The sequence below is a fragment of the Montipora capricornis genome, chromosome 6, assembly GCF_036669925.1.
Source record: "Montipora capricornis isolate CH-2021 chromosome 6, ASM3666992v2, whole genome shotgun sequence".
NCBI lineage: Eukaryota > Metazoa > Cnidaria > Anthozoa > Scleractinia > Acroporidae > Montipora > Montipora capricornis.
In genome coordinates, this window is record NC_090888.1 from 11,767,804 (window position 1) to 11,786,905 (window position 19,102).

At 40.4% G+C, this 19,102-nt stretch overlaps 1 protein-coding gene across 2 annotated transcripts in view; it reads left to right on the forward strand.

Annotated features, from left to right (window-relative positions):
* The window catches only part of LOC138051492 (uncharacterized), an 82,147-nt gene that overhangs the window by 7,434 nt on the left and 55,611 nt on the right, over positions 1 to 19,102 (forward strand). The window contains exons 4-21 of one of the 2 annotated variants that reach the window (XM_068897702.1): positions 1,988 to 2,029; positions 2,220 to 2,327; positions 3,337 to 3,666; positions 4,351 to 4,455; positions 4,849 to 4,950; positions 5,926 to 5,958; positions 6,880 to 6,987; positions 7,119 to 7,172; positions 8,266 to 8,304; positions 9,050 to 9,232; positions 11,324 to 11,500; positions 12,240 to 12,362; positions 12,818 to 13,000; positions 13,545 to 13,727; positions 15,210 to 15,386; positions 15,860 to 16,036; positions 17,002 to 17,163; positions 17,803 to 17,985. In XM_068897702.1, the coding sequence (XP_068753803.1) occupies positions 1,988 to 2,029; positions 2,220 to 2,327; positions 3,337 to 3,666; positions 4,351 to 4,455; positions 4,849 to 4,950; positions 5,926 to 5,958; positions 6,880 to 6,987; positions 7,119 to 7,172; positions 8,266 to 8,304; positions 9,050 to 9,232; positions 11,324 to 11,500; positions 12,240 to 12,362; positions 12,818 to 13,000; positions 13,545 to 13,727; positions 15,210 to 15,386; positions 15,860 to 16,036; positions 17,002 to 17,163; positions 17,803 to 17,985 (2,469 nt within the window). Of the gene's footprint in view, positions 1 to 1,987; positions 2,030 to 2,219; positions 2,328 to 3,336; positions 3,667 to 4,350; positions 4,456 to 4,811; positions 4,951 to 5,925; positions 5,959 to 6,879; positions 6,988 to 7,118; positions 7,173 to 8,265; positions 8,305 to 9,049; positions 9,233 to 11,323; positions 11,501 to 12,239; positions 12,363 to 12,817; positions 13,001 to 13,544; positions 13,728 to 15,209; positions 15,387 to 15,859; positions 16,037 to 17,001; positions 17,164 to 17,802; positions 17,986 to 19,102 lie in introns of those variants that run through there. The other variant, XM_068897701.1, reaches the window with a different exon arrangement.

The following is a 19,102-nucleotide window of genomic DNA, read 5'->3' on the forward strand; positions in this document are numbered from 1 at the left end:
CATTTGCCGTTCGAGTAATGGCGGACAGCGAAAACCGAAAAAACTACGTTACAATAATCATACTTTCCGTGGGAATTTTGAGATAAAAATTGGCATGATACCTATTTAGTACGTCTATTTTCAAAATCTAAAGAAAAAAGGACATTCAGAATTTTCATTGAGTGGCACTTTATTAAGCTGGCTGGCTCGGAAGCCTGGCGTCTTCGCTCGGCTTGCTCGTTGGCAATTACATGATAAACTGCTTTGCATCGCTGTTTCGAAATAATTGTCGTTTTCTGACGTCATCCATACCTCTGATCGTTGGTCAAATCCCCTTCAGTTTTGCGAAGACTTCAAGAAAGTTACTACAGTGAGAACGGCGAAATGAACTTGCCAAACGGCAAAAAACATTAGAGCCAGCAGATGCTTTTTAAACTCAAAATTCGAGTTGTTAAATTTTTTTTAAAAATAATCATTCGCAAAAAATCGAGTCATGATGTTTGATAAAGCAATATTTTTTTCAGTGATGAAAACTGCCATGATCAACTGAATAGGTATTAGGATCACAAGGTAATTTAATATTGCATTTCGTAATCACTACTGTCAACGCAAATTAATACTTGTTTATAAAGGCAAATTATCCTCGTACCAGAAACAAACTCTTCTTCTGTAAGTGCCTGTCTGCGCTTTGATTTGGCTTGAACTTCGTTAGTCTTTTTATAGCCTTTTCACTCTGATTTCCATTGTTTTTTTGCTGCGAAAACCTCTTCCCGGCGTTATATGCACGCTGTTTTCATGAGAAAGGCAGGTGGTTGCTAAAGAGATTCTTTAGCGTACCAGTTCAACGGCGCATTAATAAAAAATAATAAATGCACGACTCGTGGAAGTGTTTTGCGACCTCCACCATGTGAGTGCGAATTAAAATGGTTATGGAAAGTCTGACCGGTAAACATGGGAAAAAGATTGGTTGTTGCTGTGATGTTCTTGTTACTTTCAAAGGCTGTCACCCAAAGTGAGCTTGTTGCTTTGTTTTTTATAATCTCTTCAAGCGTGAAACATTTTTCCATCGCGGGGATTGTGGACCATTGTACGTTTTTCCACTTGCAAAATGTATTCATTTGCATCGACAAAAGGCCCTTTCACTTTTCATTGTTTTAACTTCAATTAACAATCACTCATATTATAGAAATGTTTAATTTTTTGATATGTGTACGTGCAGATATTACTAATCTTCTATTCGGAAGCTAACTTCCTTTACTACAGCAACAAAACCGAGGTCATGGTAGATTCGAGTATGTCAAAATACCGTGAGATTTAAATTGAATGCCACACGCGATCCTTGCATGGAGTTAATAAGAGTTTAAACTCTTCTGAAACTTACGCTAATACTGTTAAGTCATTGTTTTCCGGCTATCGGGTTTAATAACGATTCCTGCACTTTTAAATTGGATGCCAGCTTTTTCTGCACGTATTTCTCTTCCACTGAACGAAATGACACGCATTTATGCTACGGGCTGCATTATGAACAACGCTGTCCTTTTAACTTCTTGCCAAATTTAATTTATGCGTGCTAGAGTTGGTCATAATCGGCTAAGTACTTTTGTTTTTGGTGATTTATTTCCACAGATTTGCTGTCTGACCACCATTGTCATTAATTTTATTAGTTGGCCTTATTCAGAGTTAGGCCAAACTGTAGTTACCAAAGTTTCCTAGGACCGCAAAGCTTGCGGGAAAATCACGAGAAAGGCGTCCTCCCGTACGGCGCAGAGGGCCTCGATAGATGGACATCTGTCACTTACAAGTCTACATATTTGTTAAAGCATCGTTCATAATTGAGAGTGTCGTGTCAATCTCTATATCTAATGACGGGGTATGAGTTAGGATAACTGTTAAATTTACTTTGTAGCAGAATCACAAAAAATAAAACAAAACGAAATAAAAGGAGACACAGTATTTTTCATGTTATTCAAGGTTACTTTCTGATCCGAGACAATTTTTTTCTCCTCAGCTGTTGTGGTTCAAAATGCGACAGATACGTCAAACATTTATGGTGAGTACAACTTAGACGTTAAACAAAATCTTTATGTCCCGATATATACTAATGTTTAACCCTAAGTTGCATGCGAGGTTCGTATTTCCAAAGCTTCTAAAAGAATCAAAAGATCTAAATTTGCAAAATCAATTTTAACCAGAACAATTAGTACATTGGTATAGATTTTAATTGATTTCATTTTTCGTAGAATCATGGTGTAATGACGATCCGGCTTGCGTGAATTACACAGAGGACAATTGCCACGGGGACTGGCTCAAAGTTAATTGTCCCAAGAAATGCCGAATATGTGGGAACGGTGAGTACACTGAGTTGTCATTCCATTCTCGTCACCAGAACTTCAGATCGACGGAAGGCTCTGGGAAACTCCATTTAGGAGAACATGCGCCGTAGGGTTCTATTAGCCAAAAATTGGCTATTTGAACCTTACGGCGCTTGCTCATTCCTTGTGCTAACATGAATGCACCAATTAGAGACGCTTTTGATTGTTCTTCACGAAAACCAATGAGCAGAAACTTTGTTTCAGGGTTCCCCAGAGCTCTTCTCTCCCTCAGTCAAGAGAAGAGCTCTGGGGTCAAGATTGTTGTTATTCCCGAAAGCTGAAATTGAAATCGCTCCGGGTTCGAGAGTTAAATGAGTTTAACACCTAAAAAGGCTTCAAGTTCGCCCACTTTATTAGAACATTTTTGTCTTTTTTGTTTTCCTGTTTTTAGTTAAAATTACATGCTCACCTAAAAGTCGGCGGAGATGAGGATAGTGGGGAGAAGAGGGGGCTTTTTAACTCCCAGTTCCAAGGATAAAATATAAATTTTGCAGAATAACTGATGACCTTTTACAATTTTTTTTAAAAATTTTTCAAGAACTATCTCGAGAGAAAGCTTAAAATAGGATTTCGAAGTCTTTAGGGTGCTCTAGATTTTAAATTTTCTTGACGTGGGAAACTGGCCTTAGATTTGGTGCTATGTTTCAAGCCCCTCGAAGGGCAGGGGTACTTTGCAGAACGCCTAACGCCGAATGGTTAACTTTCAATTATGGTAGTGCATTTCTGCAGCAATTAGGTGTAAGCGCCGATTTCTAAAATGGTTAGCTTTTAGTTTTTGTTGTGTATGTGTACAGTCATTACTGTCAAATACAATTTTTATAAAGTTCGGCGTTTGGTATTCAGTGTTCGGCTTCTGTAAAATACCCCTGCCGCTCTTCGAATGGAAGTACGCTCTTCCATTCTCGTACCTTGTTGCCCGAAACCTTTCATATTCCTCGAATAATATTTTCACTCAATGTTATAATTGTTTTTGTCTTTTTTGCAGGCACAGAGTATGGAATGACTGCACCAAATCAACTTGTAGAGGGAAAACCATACACCGAGCTCAGTGTCACTGTACCAACAGAGGTTACAAAGTCGCTAGAAACGTCACGAAAACCTGTGGTTGTGAACATCAAAGGCGAGAACGGAAAACTCTCTTTGGCTGAAAAATCGGACAACAAGGCTCCTATGGTGGAGACCATTGTGGTTAAACTTCCCGGAAAAATTAAGGCCGAGGATGAAAACACAGCACAGTTGAAGATAACAGGACCTGGTAAGACGCATTTGAAAGCTTCAATGGAACATGGAACCACAGTCTTGGAGATACCAGAAGGTAGGGAGTGGGTGTGTAGGAGAACGGGTTAACTAATGGGAATTACATTCCACCCGGGTAAGTGAAGAATTTGGTTGTGTTCTGCAGATCGAAAAATGATCATTCCAATGAAGATATATCTGTAACTGACTCTATGCAAACTAGTAAGCTCTGCTCCTTTGGCCACTAAGTACCTTTTTACTAAGAGTATACGTAATTAACACATATATTTCAAAAGCATTATCTAGTCACCATGTAATCTTTTTTTTTTCTTCGTCGTTTTTCTTAAAGTAATATAATTGGAATGTGTGAATAAACCTAAACTGAACTACCTTACGTCGGGATCATGCACATATGTCGAAAACAAGATGCAAGATTAAACTAAGAAATTTATTCTTAGTTGTACAAGTCCGATTCTGTCCATTTTTTTTCAGTTTCCAGTGAAGAAGGCTTGAGAGAGTTTAAATTAGCTAGGGAACCAAAAGTATTTTCTTTAATCTAAGAACACAAGGCAGTGGCTTTCAAAATCTTAGACTAGGGAGCTTCTTGCTTTTGCGAAATGTTTTTGTTTTCAATAATTCGACCCGATTGAACTCGATTTTAGAGATATGTCGATCACCGCAAGAATTTAAAGCCCATGGGATGATATCTGCACTGTTGCAACCCAATAGACCCTCAATGGTGTCATTTTTGCTTACATTTTAGCTCCTTGGTGTAATGACAAGAAGGAATGTTCGCGCTATTCGAGAAATCAATGCAACGACGCTTGGGTGCAATTAAATTGTCCAAGGAAATGCCAATTTTGTCGCCGTAAGTATCTCTTGATAATTCATCGCATACTTCTTACTCGTAAATTTAAATTACTGCCTTAGCCTGTGAAAAATCTTTCCCGGAAGCACGGTCCATCCTTCGAATTTTATTAGTCTCGTTGGATAGCGCTATCCACTGGATAAATCACTATCCACTGGATAACTCATCTGGCTTTGCTAGCGTTCAACTGCTGGATAGCGATTTACCCGGTGGATAACGTTATCCACCTTTTGAACAACCGACGCTTGCTCTTTTGTCCAATGATCTTAACCTGTGTGTGCGCATTACGTACCTATCACGAATTTAGTCTGAAGGGACTGGATCTCACAACAAAAAAATGGCCGACCAAACAGGCGCAAATTTTGAGTTAGAGGTCGTCTTATCAATTTTCAGCTGTCTGCAAAGATAATCCAGAATGTAGTCGATACTCTGTTGAAAGCTGTGAAAATGATTGGATGAAAGTCAACTGCAAGAAAAAGTGTGGCCTATGTGAGGGTAAGAAAAGTTACTTGATAAATTTGGGTTCTCGCCTTGTCTTCAGAAATATGCAATTGATGTGTCCCTAAGGAGAACTTTGACGTGCCTAAACTTAAGTATTAACTTTAAAAATAGTCCAAAATTTCGTGGATTATGATAATAACACAGGCATTACTTTGAATTAACGTAACTTATGTTGCCTGGAGCGTCGGCTGTAGTTAAATGTGGATTTCACTCTTTACCTACTAATAACAATGATACACTTTTCTTAATGAAATTATTGATTTATGAAAATTAATTGATTCTTATAATAGCATAACTGCTTAAGCTTACTTGCTCAAACGTAACAAACTAACCATTCTGCTAATCCTTCATCAGCTGAAAAAGTTATCAAAGGGTTTCGACAAAAAACTGACCCCCGGTCAACTGACCCCCTTACTGACCCCCCTACTGACCCCCTAAAAAATCAGTGAGAAAATGAATACTGCTTACTTAAGCCTCAACATCCCTTTTTAAACAGCATTGTTCAACAGTATTTAAGTCTAAGCACCCATTTTAAAAAGGTTAGTTTTCGATTATTGTTGTGATGGCCGATTACTTCATGTAAGCTAACCTTTTTAAAATGGGTGCTTAGACTTAAATATTGCTGAACAATGCTGTTTAAAAAGGGTTTTTGAGGCTTAAGTAAGCAGTATTTATTTTCCAATTGATTTTATAGGGAGTCAGTAGGGGGGTCGGTCAGTAGGGGGGTTAGTTGACCGGGGGTCAGTGTTTTGTCGAAACCCGTTATCAAATGAATGGTGTGGAATTCTTAAAATAACCCAAATTAATCTTAAAATAAAAATTGGCACACTACTAACGACTAGTCAACAGTTCTACATAATTTGTTATGTTGTGGAAGAATTGAAATGACAAGGAAACTGCAGGTTTTTTTCTTTTTCCAATGATTTATTTGCCAAAGTTTGCTGTCTGAATAACGTCTTTCGATTCTAGGATTAGAACACCGTGGAAAAGATGTTTTGCAAGGTGAGGTTTGTTTCCAAAGATTACAACACTGTTTTTTGAGAAATTACACTGGTGCACACTAAAGGAGGCATTTTTTCCACACCAAGAATTGAATAAATAACAAAATTTTACATTCTTTTGCACATGGTCTTAAATTTGTCATAGTGATGCAGCTCAAATAAGTTATACCATCTTTAACCATACTAATATCAAATCCAAACTAATATTTAACATCCAACCTTTTTAACGTCTAACTCTTCTTAATAAACTTGGAAGGTAATTATTGGACATAAAATATAAAATTGTCTAGGTTTCGTCCTTGGTGTAGAAATCCCTTTAAAACTTATAGGGGACCTGATTATTAAGCTATAGAAATTGCAGGCAAAAAGTGAAAAAAAGTTTAGATATAGCATTTTACTTAACTGAGCTAAGTATGCTCACTTTGGTTACAGACCCCTATTTTGGAAATTGCATGTTTAACCCATTGACTCCCAGGGGTTCCCCATTGACAAGTAAAATTGTCTGGCGTTAAACAGAGTGAAATACTAAGTCTGATTGAATGTCACATTTGGTTCAATTTTTGTACATGGTTTTACTGGGTTTGTTGTATTGGTTCATGGTTGGTTTTAATGGGTTCGCTGTATTGGGCTATGATTTTTGATAAATCATCTTGGTTAGACTTATTCATTTTTCTGTTTTGCTTTTGCCAGAATACAATTAATTAAGAATGAATATCCTGACAGTTTCATCCAATTGTTGTGGGGTCCATTATGTGGAAATGACTAGAGCTGTGGTTTTTTACTGTTTTAACTATGAAAATCAGTCATTTGGCTGAGCTTTTTTCCCCCATTACTCAGATTGGAAACTATCTCATTGGCATAATGATTTATCTATAGGAAGTTTCATTTCTTTGAATCAAAATTTTGCCCACCTTTCTTACAGGTCCTTGTGCGGCTAAAGATCATGAAAGTTGTCATGGATACTCGAGATTTGCTTGTGAAGAAGAATGGTTGATTAAGAATTGCAAACGAAAGTGTGGGCTTTGTCAAGGTACAATCAAACTTTGATTGTTCGTATACTTCATCTATAATTTGTTCAAGAATGGCTCTCTCTGCAGACCCCCTCCCCCAATGTAAAGGTGTTGTTTACATATCGTCCAAGGTGGCTTGCTTTCTTTTCAGCTCCGACTGAGGCAGCAGTTGGTTTGGTTGCACCAACGTCGCCACCGTCATATGGTCAGTACTTGTGGATCTGTATTTTTGCATAACTTTGTAATCATAACTGAGTGTTCTTTCACATATTTTACATGTATGTGTTCACATACCATGAGCCTGCAAGCCAGTCATGGTACCAATATCATCATGAAGTAAGTTGATCACAGGGTTCGTGCTAGTCTCCTTGAAGTCCTTGAAAAGCCCTGGAATTAAATTTTGGACTTCAAGGGTGCTTGAATTTTTTGCTTGGGTGAAAATTGTTGAGATTGCATCATGCTAAGTTAAAGGGACATTCCGAAAAAAGATCCCAACTATTTGACTATTGGGGAAAGATAAAATGCAAAAATTGAAATGTCCGTGTGTGCACTAAAACTTTCAGGATATGGGAAAGAATATCAAGATAGGCTTTTTCATCAAAGAAAACACTGAAATGATGTATGGCATAGAAATCTTCTTACAAACACTCCTTGAAAACTCAATTTCTGGTTCTTGAAAACCCCTGAATACTCCTGGAATTTTATAATAGACAAAATCCAGCACGAACCCTGTGATCAAAAAAAGAGCAATGAAGTCTTATTGTTCCCTCTATAGCGTGGAATACCTGCAATAAAATCTCATCTAGGCGAGTCAGAAAGGCATTTTTAACAAACAAGTACTTTTTTCTTTTACAAATGAAATCATTGTTTCCTTTTTTTGTGACTGCATGTTAATATTGAAATGTACTTTTTGGTGGATCAGACTTAAAACTACCATGACTTAATAAACTGGAATCAGTAAGGCAATCGTGAATCGTTAAGTCTGAAACCCATCTTGACTGTTTTAGCTTGAAAAAAATTAACAACGGTTTTAATGGTGACCAAAACCTGTTGATTTTTTAGGAAGATTGATAGGATCGAAATCCCCCATCGGATGCTGATAGCAAAACACGGGTATAAGTTGCTCTGAAAGCATAAAATTATTTCCTTGATTGCCTTATGAACTATTTTGGCTGACGTAGATATAATATGGTGTAGTACACTGCTCTGTGAGAGCGACATAGGGTGTTAATTATGAACCCACGTGAAGGTTTGATATTTTTGTTCACTCTAATAATTTTCTTGTTTCTTCTAATTAGCCAACAAGACACTGATTGTGCATCTTCCAGACAAAGCAAGTGAGTTTCATTTTTATTTATTTTAAGCATCTCTAACACTTCATTACATTTTCTTTTTTTGTGTTTCTGAAAACGTAAATCCTCCATAAGATGCCAATGAAAGAAAAAAAATTGTCTGTTTAACAAATAATTTCATGTTGCCGTGTTCAACAATAGATCACAGATGACGTCAACAAAATGTAGTAAGAACGAAAGGTGGCACACGAGGCGATAGCCCAGTGTCACTGATGGTCTTACCACATTTTGATATCTTCTGTGATTTATTACTAGTTACTGAACAGACGCACGGGAGCCTGGAATAAATTTGCTGTAAAATTAATAAAGAATTAAAAGTTTTTGATGATGACGTCATCTATGCATCTGTCTTCTAATAGATCATAAGTGAGAACCACTCAAAATGAGTGCATTTTTGAGCTTATTTTATGAATCGTTGTTTTCAGACGGTCTTCTAGGCACAGTCAACCAATTCAATTACGCTGGCCAATCACAACACAACACATGTAGAACATAACATAAGGCAATCATATTGCAAAGCAGAGTTGTGTAGCCAGTGCGAAACGCGGGAAAAGTCGAGCAAGTTGCGGTTCGTCTGTGTAGCTGGCGGTTCTGTTGTTGGGGAGCGCGCGATTGGCTTGGGTTTTGCTCTCAATAGGTTGCAATCTGTCGCAAGATTTTTAGGTGAATCGTACAGCGTATTAAAGCATATAATATAATCCGTTCGTGTTTGTATTTTGTGCCATTTCAGATTGTTACTATGACGGTATTTTACACGAGCACGGAGAAAGGTGGTCTCCAGGACCCTGCACACCAGAATGCAAATGCGATGATGGTAAAATCCACTGTACGCTGATCGAGTGTCCGGAGCTCAGCTGCCACAATCCGATCAAGAAACGATGGAAATGTTGCCCTGAATGCCCGGCAGAAGAAGGTAAGATGTGATTCAACCTTCTTTTCCATGGACGTCCGATGTATTCAGGTCCTGTCCAATCTCGTACCCAGAGTCCTCGGGCTTCTTGGTCAGCGGGTGAGCGCCCGGAGAGACTCTGGGATAATCGACTTGAACTATATTTTTGATTGGCCGCTTGCGTAACAATGACAGTCCTACAGGAAGTCGGTAAGTAATTCGGAAGCCCCAGAATTTGGAGGGAGATTCAAAATCTAAAACTAGTTTCAGTGCTGTTTGATTTTTTCTACCTCAGAAATATATAAATCACAAAAATAATAAAACGACGAGGTTTGAATTATGTCTTATACCGCACGGGAATTTTCCCACGCGTGATTACTGTTGTAAAAGTACCGTGGGAAAACATTACATCAGTCTCTTTGAGGAGAAATCCGTGGAATAAGGTCTTGTCGAAGCCATTCAGAATTACGGAAACATCAAATTGTAGTAGAAGAGGGCATTTGTGTCGTTTCCACAAAAAAATTGTCGATCGTGTTGCTTGCACGATGGCATTCTGAACGATGGAATGTACGCTGAAACACTAAAAGTACACTTACCGAAAGCGTCAGAGGTTTCATCTTCATTTGCTCTTACAGCAAGCCAATGAACGTTTCTCCAGTTTCTTTGTGTGTAAGGCTAAGATTCTTGTTTCTCGAACACTTTCAACCCGCTATTTCTACCGTTTACGGTTTTCTCTTTTCTATTTCCGTTTCAACTCAAGCATACGTAATCAGACCGGAACCCACGTTTTCTGGGAAAATGGAGTCGATTATCCCAGAGTCTCTGCGGGCGCTCACCCGCTGACCAAGAAGCCCGAGGACTCTGGGTACGAGATTGGGTCCTGTCTTGTAATTAAACAACAAGAGGCTATTCGCAGCCTACACTCTGTCCGACGAGCTGCTCTAAACTTGTCCGTGTCATGCAATGCAATCGGATACTTTCTCTTTCTGTCACGCGCTTAGATTAACGTTTTTCAACCAGTGTCCTTGCGCTTGCGACTAAACACTTCTTTGTAAGTCTTTCTTCCTGAACAAAAAAATTTATAAGAGGGAAGACAATGTAAAATCGATGCCAAATAATGATCGTAACCACAGGGGGATAAGCTATGAAAACGTCCACGATTAGTCTGTTATAATATTGTGCTTATCAGTTTGATGATCGCGAACTGGAAAGTAATAAGACTTCGAAAAAAAAAATAGCAGTCGTTCGGTTGTGTGAAAGATCACTCTTTCCTTGTGCATTCATCTGTTGTTGGAAATGACAGGCACAATTTCTTCAGAAAAGAGTAAAGGCTCGATCGTTTCACTACACGTTAATTGGAATTTACACAAAATTCGGTGGGAGAGGGATTAGCACTCGTATACGCTCGTACGCACTCGTTGGCACTCGTACGCTCGGCTGCTGCCTTTGTGCTTCTGTCACCAGTTGCCTGCTCAAGGGAGTAGGGATGGCGTAGTGGTGAGAGCACTCACCTCCCATCAATCTGGCCCGGGTTCGTTTCCGAGACTCGGCGTCACACGAGGGTTTAGTTTATTGGTTCCGCTTCTCTGCTCCGAGAGGTTTTTCTCCGGGTACTCCGGTTTTCCCCTCTCCTCAAAAACTAACATTTGATTTGATCTGAGCAGAAACCCATAAGGGTTGAAACGTGTAACGCGCGTTTACAGCTTCCGAATATTCAGTGCGAACTGATTGGTTGAATGTTTCAGTGCTAAGTACCATATTTGGAAACCCCTTGCTCTTGTTGTTCCAAATATGGTACTTAGCAAATTGAATATTCAGAAGCTTGTTTCCCCGCACACAAGGGGCCGTTACACGTTTCAACCCTTACGGGTTTCTGATCTGAGTTGATTTGATTTCTTAACAGGGACCCCAATCAGTGCCCCACCGCCCCACAGTCGACACTTAAATAAAATCCATCGTCATCTACGTGATAAATTCTTTCCTTACAAACGAAGTGCGATTCGAGTTCATTTGGTGTGCAGTGAAGTGAGGAGTTCTTTTTCGATGACTTCTAATCCATTGAACAAGTAAAATTATCTAGCACATTCATTGTTTTGTTTTGGTATCATTTTTTAGGTCTGAATGCTCGGTGTATAGAGACTGAAGGTGGAACAAGCAAGGGCGCATGCTGTGTCTTTCCCTTCATTTACCATGGAATCCAGTACTTTGAATGCACAGAAGATGAGAACAGCAAACCCTGGTGTGCAACTACATCGAATTATGATATTGACGGAATGTGGGGACATTGCCTTGGTGAGATTATCTACATGTAGTCCTGTGTTATCTTGAAAATACATCTGGGTTCCTTTTCTCGAACTTCCGTTAACTTTCCGTGCCTGAAAAGACAATTGTGAAAGTACGGTCTGCCTATTTTCGAAAGCTAGTCTTGCAACAGAAAATAAGATGTTGCTGGACGGGATGCTCGATTACTAATGTTTAATGCTCTACCAATGAACGATAGAAAATTGTGGGATGGTTGTGAAGCTTTTAAGCCTAGTTCCCACTAGCGACATAACGATCATAATCATAATTATATGCACGAACAAAACGCTGTTATGTCGCTTATGTCTTAGTGGGAACGTCCAGAAACATAATCGTAGGCGCCCTTATGATCAACATAATCATAATCATAAGAAAATGATCGACCATTTTCTCATGATTATGATTATGGCTTTGACTATGACTATGTCGCTTTTCTTTGCAGTGGGAACGCGGAAATCATAACGACATAATGAGAAACATAATGACGCAACGGGGTCATTGTGTTTTGGCCAATTAAAGTCTAGGACCAGTACTTTCGGGTCGGTTCATTTTCAAAATGGCGGCCAGCTTCGAGGAAAGCTTTACGTTTTCAGAGCGGCCGTCCCCACTAGAACATAAGAAGCTTCTGTTTATGTTTATGATTATGATTATGCTTATGATCCTTATGTCGCCAGTGGGAACTAAGCTTTACGCCGAAAGTCACAAATCAATACATTCCCTTTGTCCCTAGAAACCATGGCCTCCGAGGAACCAATCAGTAAGACCGAGACCACCGCGGGTAGTGAAATACCTTTGTCGGACGAGTACGAAGGGTCTGTTCCCCTCTCAACGCCGATGCCCTCAACGTTGGCAGGTAAGCTTCATAAGTAATGGTTCTGTGAAGTTTCATTCAAATATTTCAATAATGACACGTTTTGTTGGCTCGGAAGTTTACGCTACTCTCTTTCGAGACCTGGAACTATAAAATATTGTTTACTCAATGAGCTTTCGATACCCTGAACCCATTAAAAAAAGTTGGATTAACTATAATTCAAACGGATACCGAAAAAAACAATTCCCTATAGTAAATGGAAGAGTGGTCGCACTTTCACATCGAAACCGCTGGGTCTAAGGCTGTGGTCAATAAAATTCAAGGAAAGAAACCTATCATGACATGAGAGCTTTGTATGCGTCAACAGTTAATTGACAAATGATTCTCGCATACCGGAGGAACACACCATTGATAGCGTTCCTTCGTGTTTAAGAAATGTATGTCGTGCACTGTGGCTACATTTCAATTCTAATGTCCTCGTTTTTCCGGCTATACAGCTCCCGTTACCGGCGTTTACTCCGATTGGTCGCATTGGACTCAGTGTTCTGCCAGTTGCGGAGGCGGCACACAGGAAAGAATGCGAAAGTGTTTCTTCCCTAAAGACGCTAAAGGCGGCGTGGATTGCTCATCTCTTGGACCCTCACTGGAGACCAGGGAATGCAATGCACTCTTGTGTCCAGGTACTGAAACGGTTTGCCATGTTAAGAACGAACTGTGTAGTATTAACGAATTCAAGTCGAAAGTCGGGTGAATCTAAGGAAGGATTAGGCTTGTCGTCGAAAATAGCGTCAAGACAGTTGTATATTTTGTTTGTATTTGGGTGTTATTGTTTTAAATGTAGAGGCAAAGTGTACATCTTTGAAAACCTGTAAGGCAAGTACCGGTCTGTTCCGGGGGAGGGGGGAGGGAGGGGAGGGGCGTCTAGGGGTTCCCCGTTGACAAATAAAATAATAAAATCGTCTGGAATTAGACGGAGTAAAATCTGATTTAACATCCCTTTAGTCCGGTCGCCCCTATTTTTCATTATCTTGCTCATCCTATGTTAGACGGTAGGCTTTACTTTTAGCCCACTCAAACCCGACTGAATTTTAGCATTTTAGCTCGTCCCCTCTTGATTTAGACCGTACCTACTAGAATTTGTGCTAATTTGTGTCACCTATACCGTTCACCATCACGGTAAATTTATACAATTTCTTTCAAACGTTTTCCTGTTATGGTTTGCAGAGGATGGTGGCTACACTCGATGGAGTGACTGGTCCGAATGTGACGTCACATGTGGAGGGGGGCTGATGCAGAGATACCGATCCTGTTCTAATCCCTCCCCAGCCAATGGTGGTCGGGACTGTGCAGCCATGGGCCTGGGTTCTGCCATTGAATCAAAGGCTTGCAACTTGATCTCCTGCCCACGTAAGTGGAAAATTGTTTGTTCAGGGTTAGACCAAGAAACATCTGCCTTGTCACCCTCTTTAAATTCTTTTAGTTGAGGATTTGAAAACATTCGTAAACATTATAAATTATTTTTATTCTTTTTAGAGAGTCATTGGAACTTCCACAATCGCTTTGGCTCTCAATTGTAACCGAAAACGTGGCAATAAGCCTAAAGTTCAGATTTGCTCGCTCGCGTTTCCCCGCGCTTCGCGCCGGCTGCATGTCTGCTACGCCACTCTTGATTGGTTTTCATTTGAAAACCGCTCCATTTGTGATCGAAAAAAGTGATATTGGGGAGGGTCGGGTTAACCTTCGTGCAATATATGTCCAGGAAATGCATGCCGAAGTCGCTTAACGTTACGAAGTGTTGTCTTATCTTTCTTGTTAGCTTTATCACTTGTGTCTCGAAATACAAGCGATAACTAAATGTATCCCCTATGCTCTACTCCTCCTATCAACATAAACAGTCACGGGAATCCGGACTTCAATATTTCGCAAACGTTATTGTTATATGGCTGAGTTTTTCCCCCAGCAGACCGCTCTCTCATTGGTTACTTCGAGGTCACATGACATCTAACAATAAAACTGTTTACTGCCAAAAGTCTGTGAGCGGGCGACAGTGCAAAATCTATGACATCAGAGGGTCAAGGTGCATTGTTACCCGCGAATGTTGACCGACAACAGCCGTTGCAGTTGCCGTTGTACGTTTTTCTTTTTGTGCTATAGAGCGGTTTTCAAATGAGTGTCGTAAAACCAAAACCAAAGTAATTACTTTGGCCAATCAAAAAGGACGGAGACAATCCAGTAAACCAATTAAAACTCGAAGTAATTACACGTAGCCGACACAAAAGGCGGGAAAATGTGCACGCGCGAGCCACGATTGGTTTTGGTTTCACTTCTGATTGGTTGAAAAAGTGGCACGAGAACTTTGAACCAATCAAAGAGTGAAGTAGATGCAAAACCAAAGTAATTCGCTACTTACTTTCGACACTCAATTGAAAACCGCTCTATAACGAATCACTTAATGACTGGTCCCTCAGGAAACAGTTCATTTTGTTTCCCTCGAATTTCAGTGTTTCCCTCAGCTACGCCTCGGGGAACCATTGACATTCTTGGGAAACAAAATGAACTGTTTCCCTCGGGACCAGTCATTAAGTGTTTAATGTTTACCCTATTGTTGTGATCCAAGCGCTTGGCTTGGTAACTCGTTGGGGTGGATATTTCAAGGCACTTGCCACCACCTTTGCCTTGATCTGTCCACGCAAACGGGTTACCCAGACCATGCGCAAAAAATTCGTGCTAAGTCTCCCGCTCTTTTCTTATAAAGTCAATTGACACTCACATTTAACAGGACATTCAGCGGTGACGTTTGTCAAAATAATACTTCATCTCATAGGTTTTGCTTTTGTCAGCTTCCTTCTTGTCTTACGCAGATCTAATTGTCGATTTTTCTTTGCTTAGATGATGGCGGTTACACTGATTGGACCGGCTGGACACAGTGCGACAAGACATGCGGAGACGGCAAGAAGTACCGCACACGGTCGTGCACAAACCCACCGCCGGCTCATGGCGGCCACGATTGTTCGTGGTTTGGCAGCGACAAGGAAGTGTCCTTTTGCAACGAAGGACCTTGTGAGGGTGAGAAGTGATTGCCACGACTCATTTGAACGAAGTTGCTTAGTATTTGTTTGACAAAGTGGGGCTTGCATTATTCGCAAACCTCTCAATGAAATGAACTGTTGTCGTCGTGTGTTACGGCTGTTGTGCTCTGTGTTTTCGTTCATGAAATACGCGAAAAAAAATTCATTTGCTTATGCCTCTAATAATGTCCTGGCGTTTATTTAATGGATTAACTTAAGGGCAAAATTAGTTCAAAGGGAACTTTAAATAAAATTTGAACAGCTTTTGGATAAAACGCAATGTTTTGTTGTTTAGTCGCTCGTTATTGCTCTCAGGAATTTCTTTGCCATGTGCCTTTCATTTTCGTTTGCAAACTAAATTGGCGTCCAAAGCCTTAACCGCGATTGTGAACAGAAGACAAGAAACGGAAAGAAAATGGTGGGAAAAGTACGTGACCACATGCTTGTCTAATTCTTGCACCATCTCTTTAGTTAACGGTGGTTTTACTGACTGGACCGATTGGTCAGCGTGCAGCCGAAGCTGTGGACCCGGCGTGACATCGAGGCATAGAACTTGTTCTAATCCCAGGCCCACCGCGGGTGGAAATGACTGCTCCAACCTGGGGTCTGCTTTTGAGCAGCGCTCTTGTCTCCTGACTGAGTGTCCAGGTACGTGTTGATCAGTTGCGGCAACTGGAGAGCTTGACTTCCAGTGCACACCACCCTGCTCTTACGACAATTTTGATTGGTTTATTAGTGGAGGGGCGTTTGAATGAGGTCACTATTGACATATTTTCCTCTTAGATCGTAATTGGCAGCGAGACTAAACTTAGCAACTATATCTTTTTGTGCCGTTGGTTTGTTTCAAGTGGTTTCATAAGATACCGGCAGCTGACGAAAAGCGTCGGCTACTTCATCCAGAGTAGCTGGCAAGTTTTTTTCCTAAATTGAAAATTTTTTAACAGATTCTTTCAAATTTAAGATTAAAATTCATTTTGGCTATGACAACATCTGAGTTTTCTAAACCTGATCATAAAATTTGTTTTAGAAATGTGGCGTTTTAGAGCGGTGTCCATCAAGGAAGTTCGTTAGGTCCTTTCCTATTTTTGATATACATCAACGACCTCCCTAATTGCTCTGAGGTCCTTTCATCTAAGATATTTGCGGACGATACTAACTTGTTTATTTCTGCTAAAGATTTAAAATCATTAGAATTACAAATGAACTTAGAACTAGAAAAGGTTAAGGAATGGTGTGACATAAACAAGCTTTCGATAAATCTAAAGAAAACCAAAACTGTGAGTGCAAATAAAGTGAAGTTGAAGTTGAAGTTGATTTTTTAGGCACGAGCGTTGCGTGACGGCCCATACATACATACGTACATACTTGATCGACCGCTCCCCATAGAAGCTTTTCAGGGCCAATGAAACACAACCATGACAACAGAACATTTAACAACAACTGTTAAGAATCTCAGTGTTCAGAACATATCTTGAACCCTGGATCCCCGGATCTCAAGGCAAGCGCCCTAACCATTGAGCCACATTGCCTCAACCCCAATAACGGCTGCGAAGGAGACTAGCAAGTAGTATACGTGTAGTGTTGAATGTTTCTTTCTTTTGTCATGTGATCAGCCAGTGGGAATTGGACCGATTGGAGCGATTGGAGTGACTGCACAAGGTCGTGTGGCTCAGGTATCCAATTTAGGAAACGAGTCTGTGTTCACCCTAAAGGAGACCTCTTTTGCTTGGGAGAGAAAGAACAGTCGCGACTCTGTAGCAGCCACCACTGTCCAGGTAATAGGATAAAGCATTAATAGGGTAAAGCATTATACCAATACTAGTGCAACATTGTTGATGTCATGTTAGCAATCGTTGGTATGATATTAGTATCAGAGATCTACTTTCGTGTTTGCAAACGGCACGTTGCTGCTTGTCGTATTGACATGAGAGAAATTTCTTATTCCAACTTGTCTATCTCCGTTTTTATTTTCTTGCGTGAATGCTGTGGCTAATAGGCTAGAAAAAACAAGTGTCAAAATGTCATCGATTTTTGGCATGCTGTAGCAAGTTTCCTCCCATCAGCGTGTTTTGCCGTGATTTGTAGTTTTTGGTTCGTCATTGGTTTAATTGCCAATGATTTAATTGCAAATGTAAAGTTGATATAGTTTGTTCTCCGTCGTCTCCGTTCATTATTGTCAAGTTCAATTTTGCCGTAAGGGTTTGAAATCTCTGATCTGCTTTTTGAGGTCGATGAGGTACTCGATGAAAAGTGTTTAGTTTTTCAAATACTCAAAAATAGGCGGGGTAAGAAGAACTGAGACTGATAGGAGATTCTTCTATTCTTTAGAAGAAGAAACATTGCCTTCGGTAGACTTTATGATAATCAAGCACTTCTCTGTTTGAGGTTTTAATTGAAACACAATTTCTCATCAGTAAACGGGAACTACACTGACTGGTCGCATTGGACTTCATGTTCGACAACATGTGGTGTCGGGGTCAGAAACCGTAACAGAACGTGCTCCAACCCCAGGCCTCAGTTTGGAGGAAAATCATGCGAAGAGCAGGGACTTGGTCTACCCAATGAAAACGAACACTGCTATATGCGACAGTGTGGAGGTTTGTGAGATATGTGGTTGTACTGAAAATTACTACATGAAGGTCGTAAACGCGTATTAATTCGTGTCATCATTGTCTATTTGATCGAAATCAAAGAAGCAGTTTATCTAAAGATAGATCCCATATACTGTGGGATTTACTTGTGGGAGGCGCGGTGACCTCATGGTTAGTGTGCTCGACTCCGGATCAAGTGGTCCGGGTTCGGGCCCTGGCTGTGTTCTTGAATTGGGCAAGACAATTTACTCTGCCTCTCTCCAGCCAGGTGTATAAATAGGTTCCGGCGAATTTAATGCTGAGGATAGCCCTGCATTGGACTAGCATCCCATCCAGGAGGGGCAAGAAATACTCCTAGTCGCTTCATGCTACTGAAACCGGGATAAGCTTCGGCCTAATGGGCCACTTGCTCGTAAGCAGACTTTACCTTCACTATGGGATCGGCAGTTGGAACATCATCGTCATCTCCGCTTTATTGTTCGGGGGCAGCAACGAAGTGCTTGTGACGTCATACGCACGGGCTCTATTGACGTACAACTCGAAACCAAGCCTTTACAAATTTAAACTCCGTTTGCTTTAAACGCTTTTTTAGTACAATAAAAAAGTGTGTCCGCTGGTCACGTTGTCAAAATGTTCCATAACGTGGCAAACAAGACAGTTGATGTTCAGTGATAATACTGACTATCCCAATATTGCGTGAATATTTGTCCTTGCTGTGAAAAAGAGCTTGCATATCCCTGCCAAACGATGTTGATTTAATCACCTAAACAAAACCGTACCGGATGTAGTCGTCGGTGATTCTGATCCCCTTGCAGAGACTGTTTGCTGCGTGGTCGCTTCATTAGGAAGCTAAGGTATATTGGTTGTGGTTACACTAGTCCTTTTACCCAAGGGTAAATAGCGTGTGCCCACGGGCAAAGACGTTCTTGTGTGTAGCCGCTTTCCCTAGACCGAAACTGCCCTAGGGTTATTTCCATGGATAGATTAAAAAGAATGAAATAACTTCCTAAGTCAGTTCCTGAACTGAAGAGTATGGTGAAACTTCTCCTGGAGATGGCTTGGCCAATCGCAAAGCAGAACGTAGCTCATAAACGAACATCCCTAAGGCGCTCGCCTTAGACCA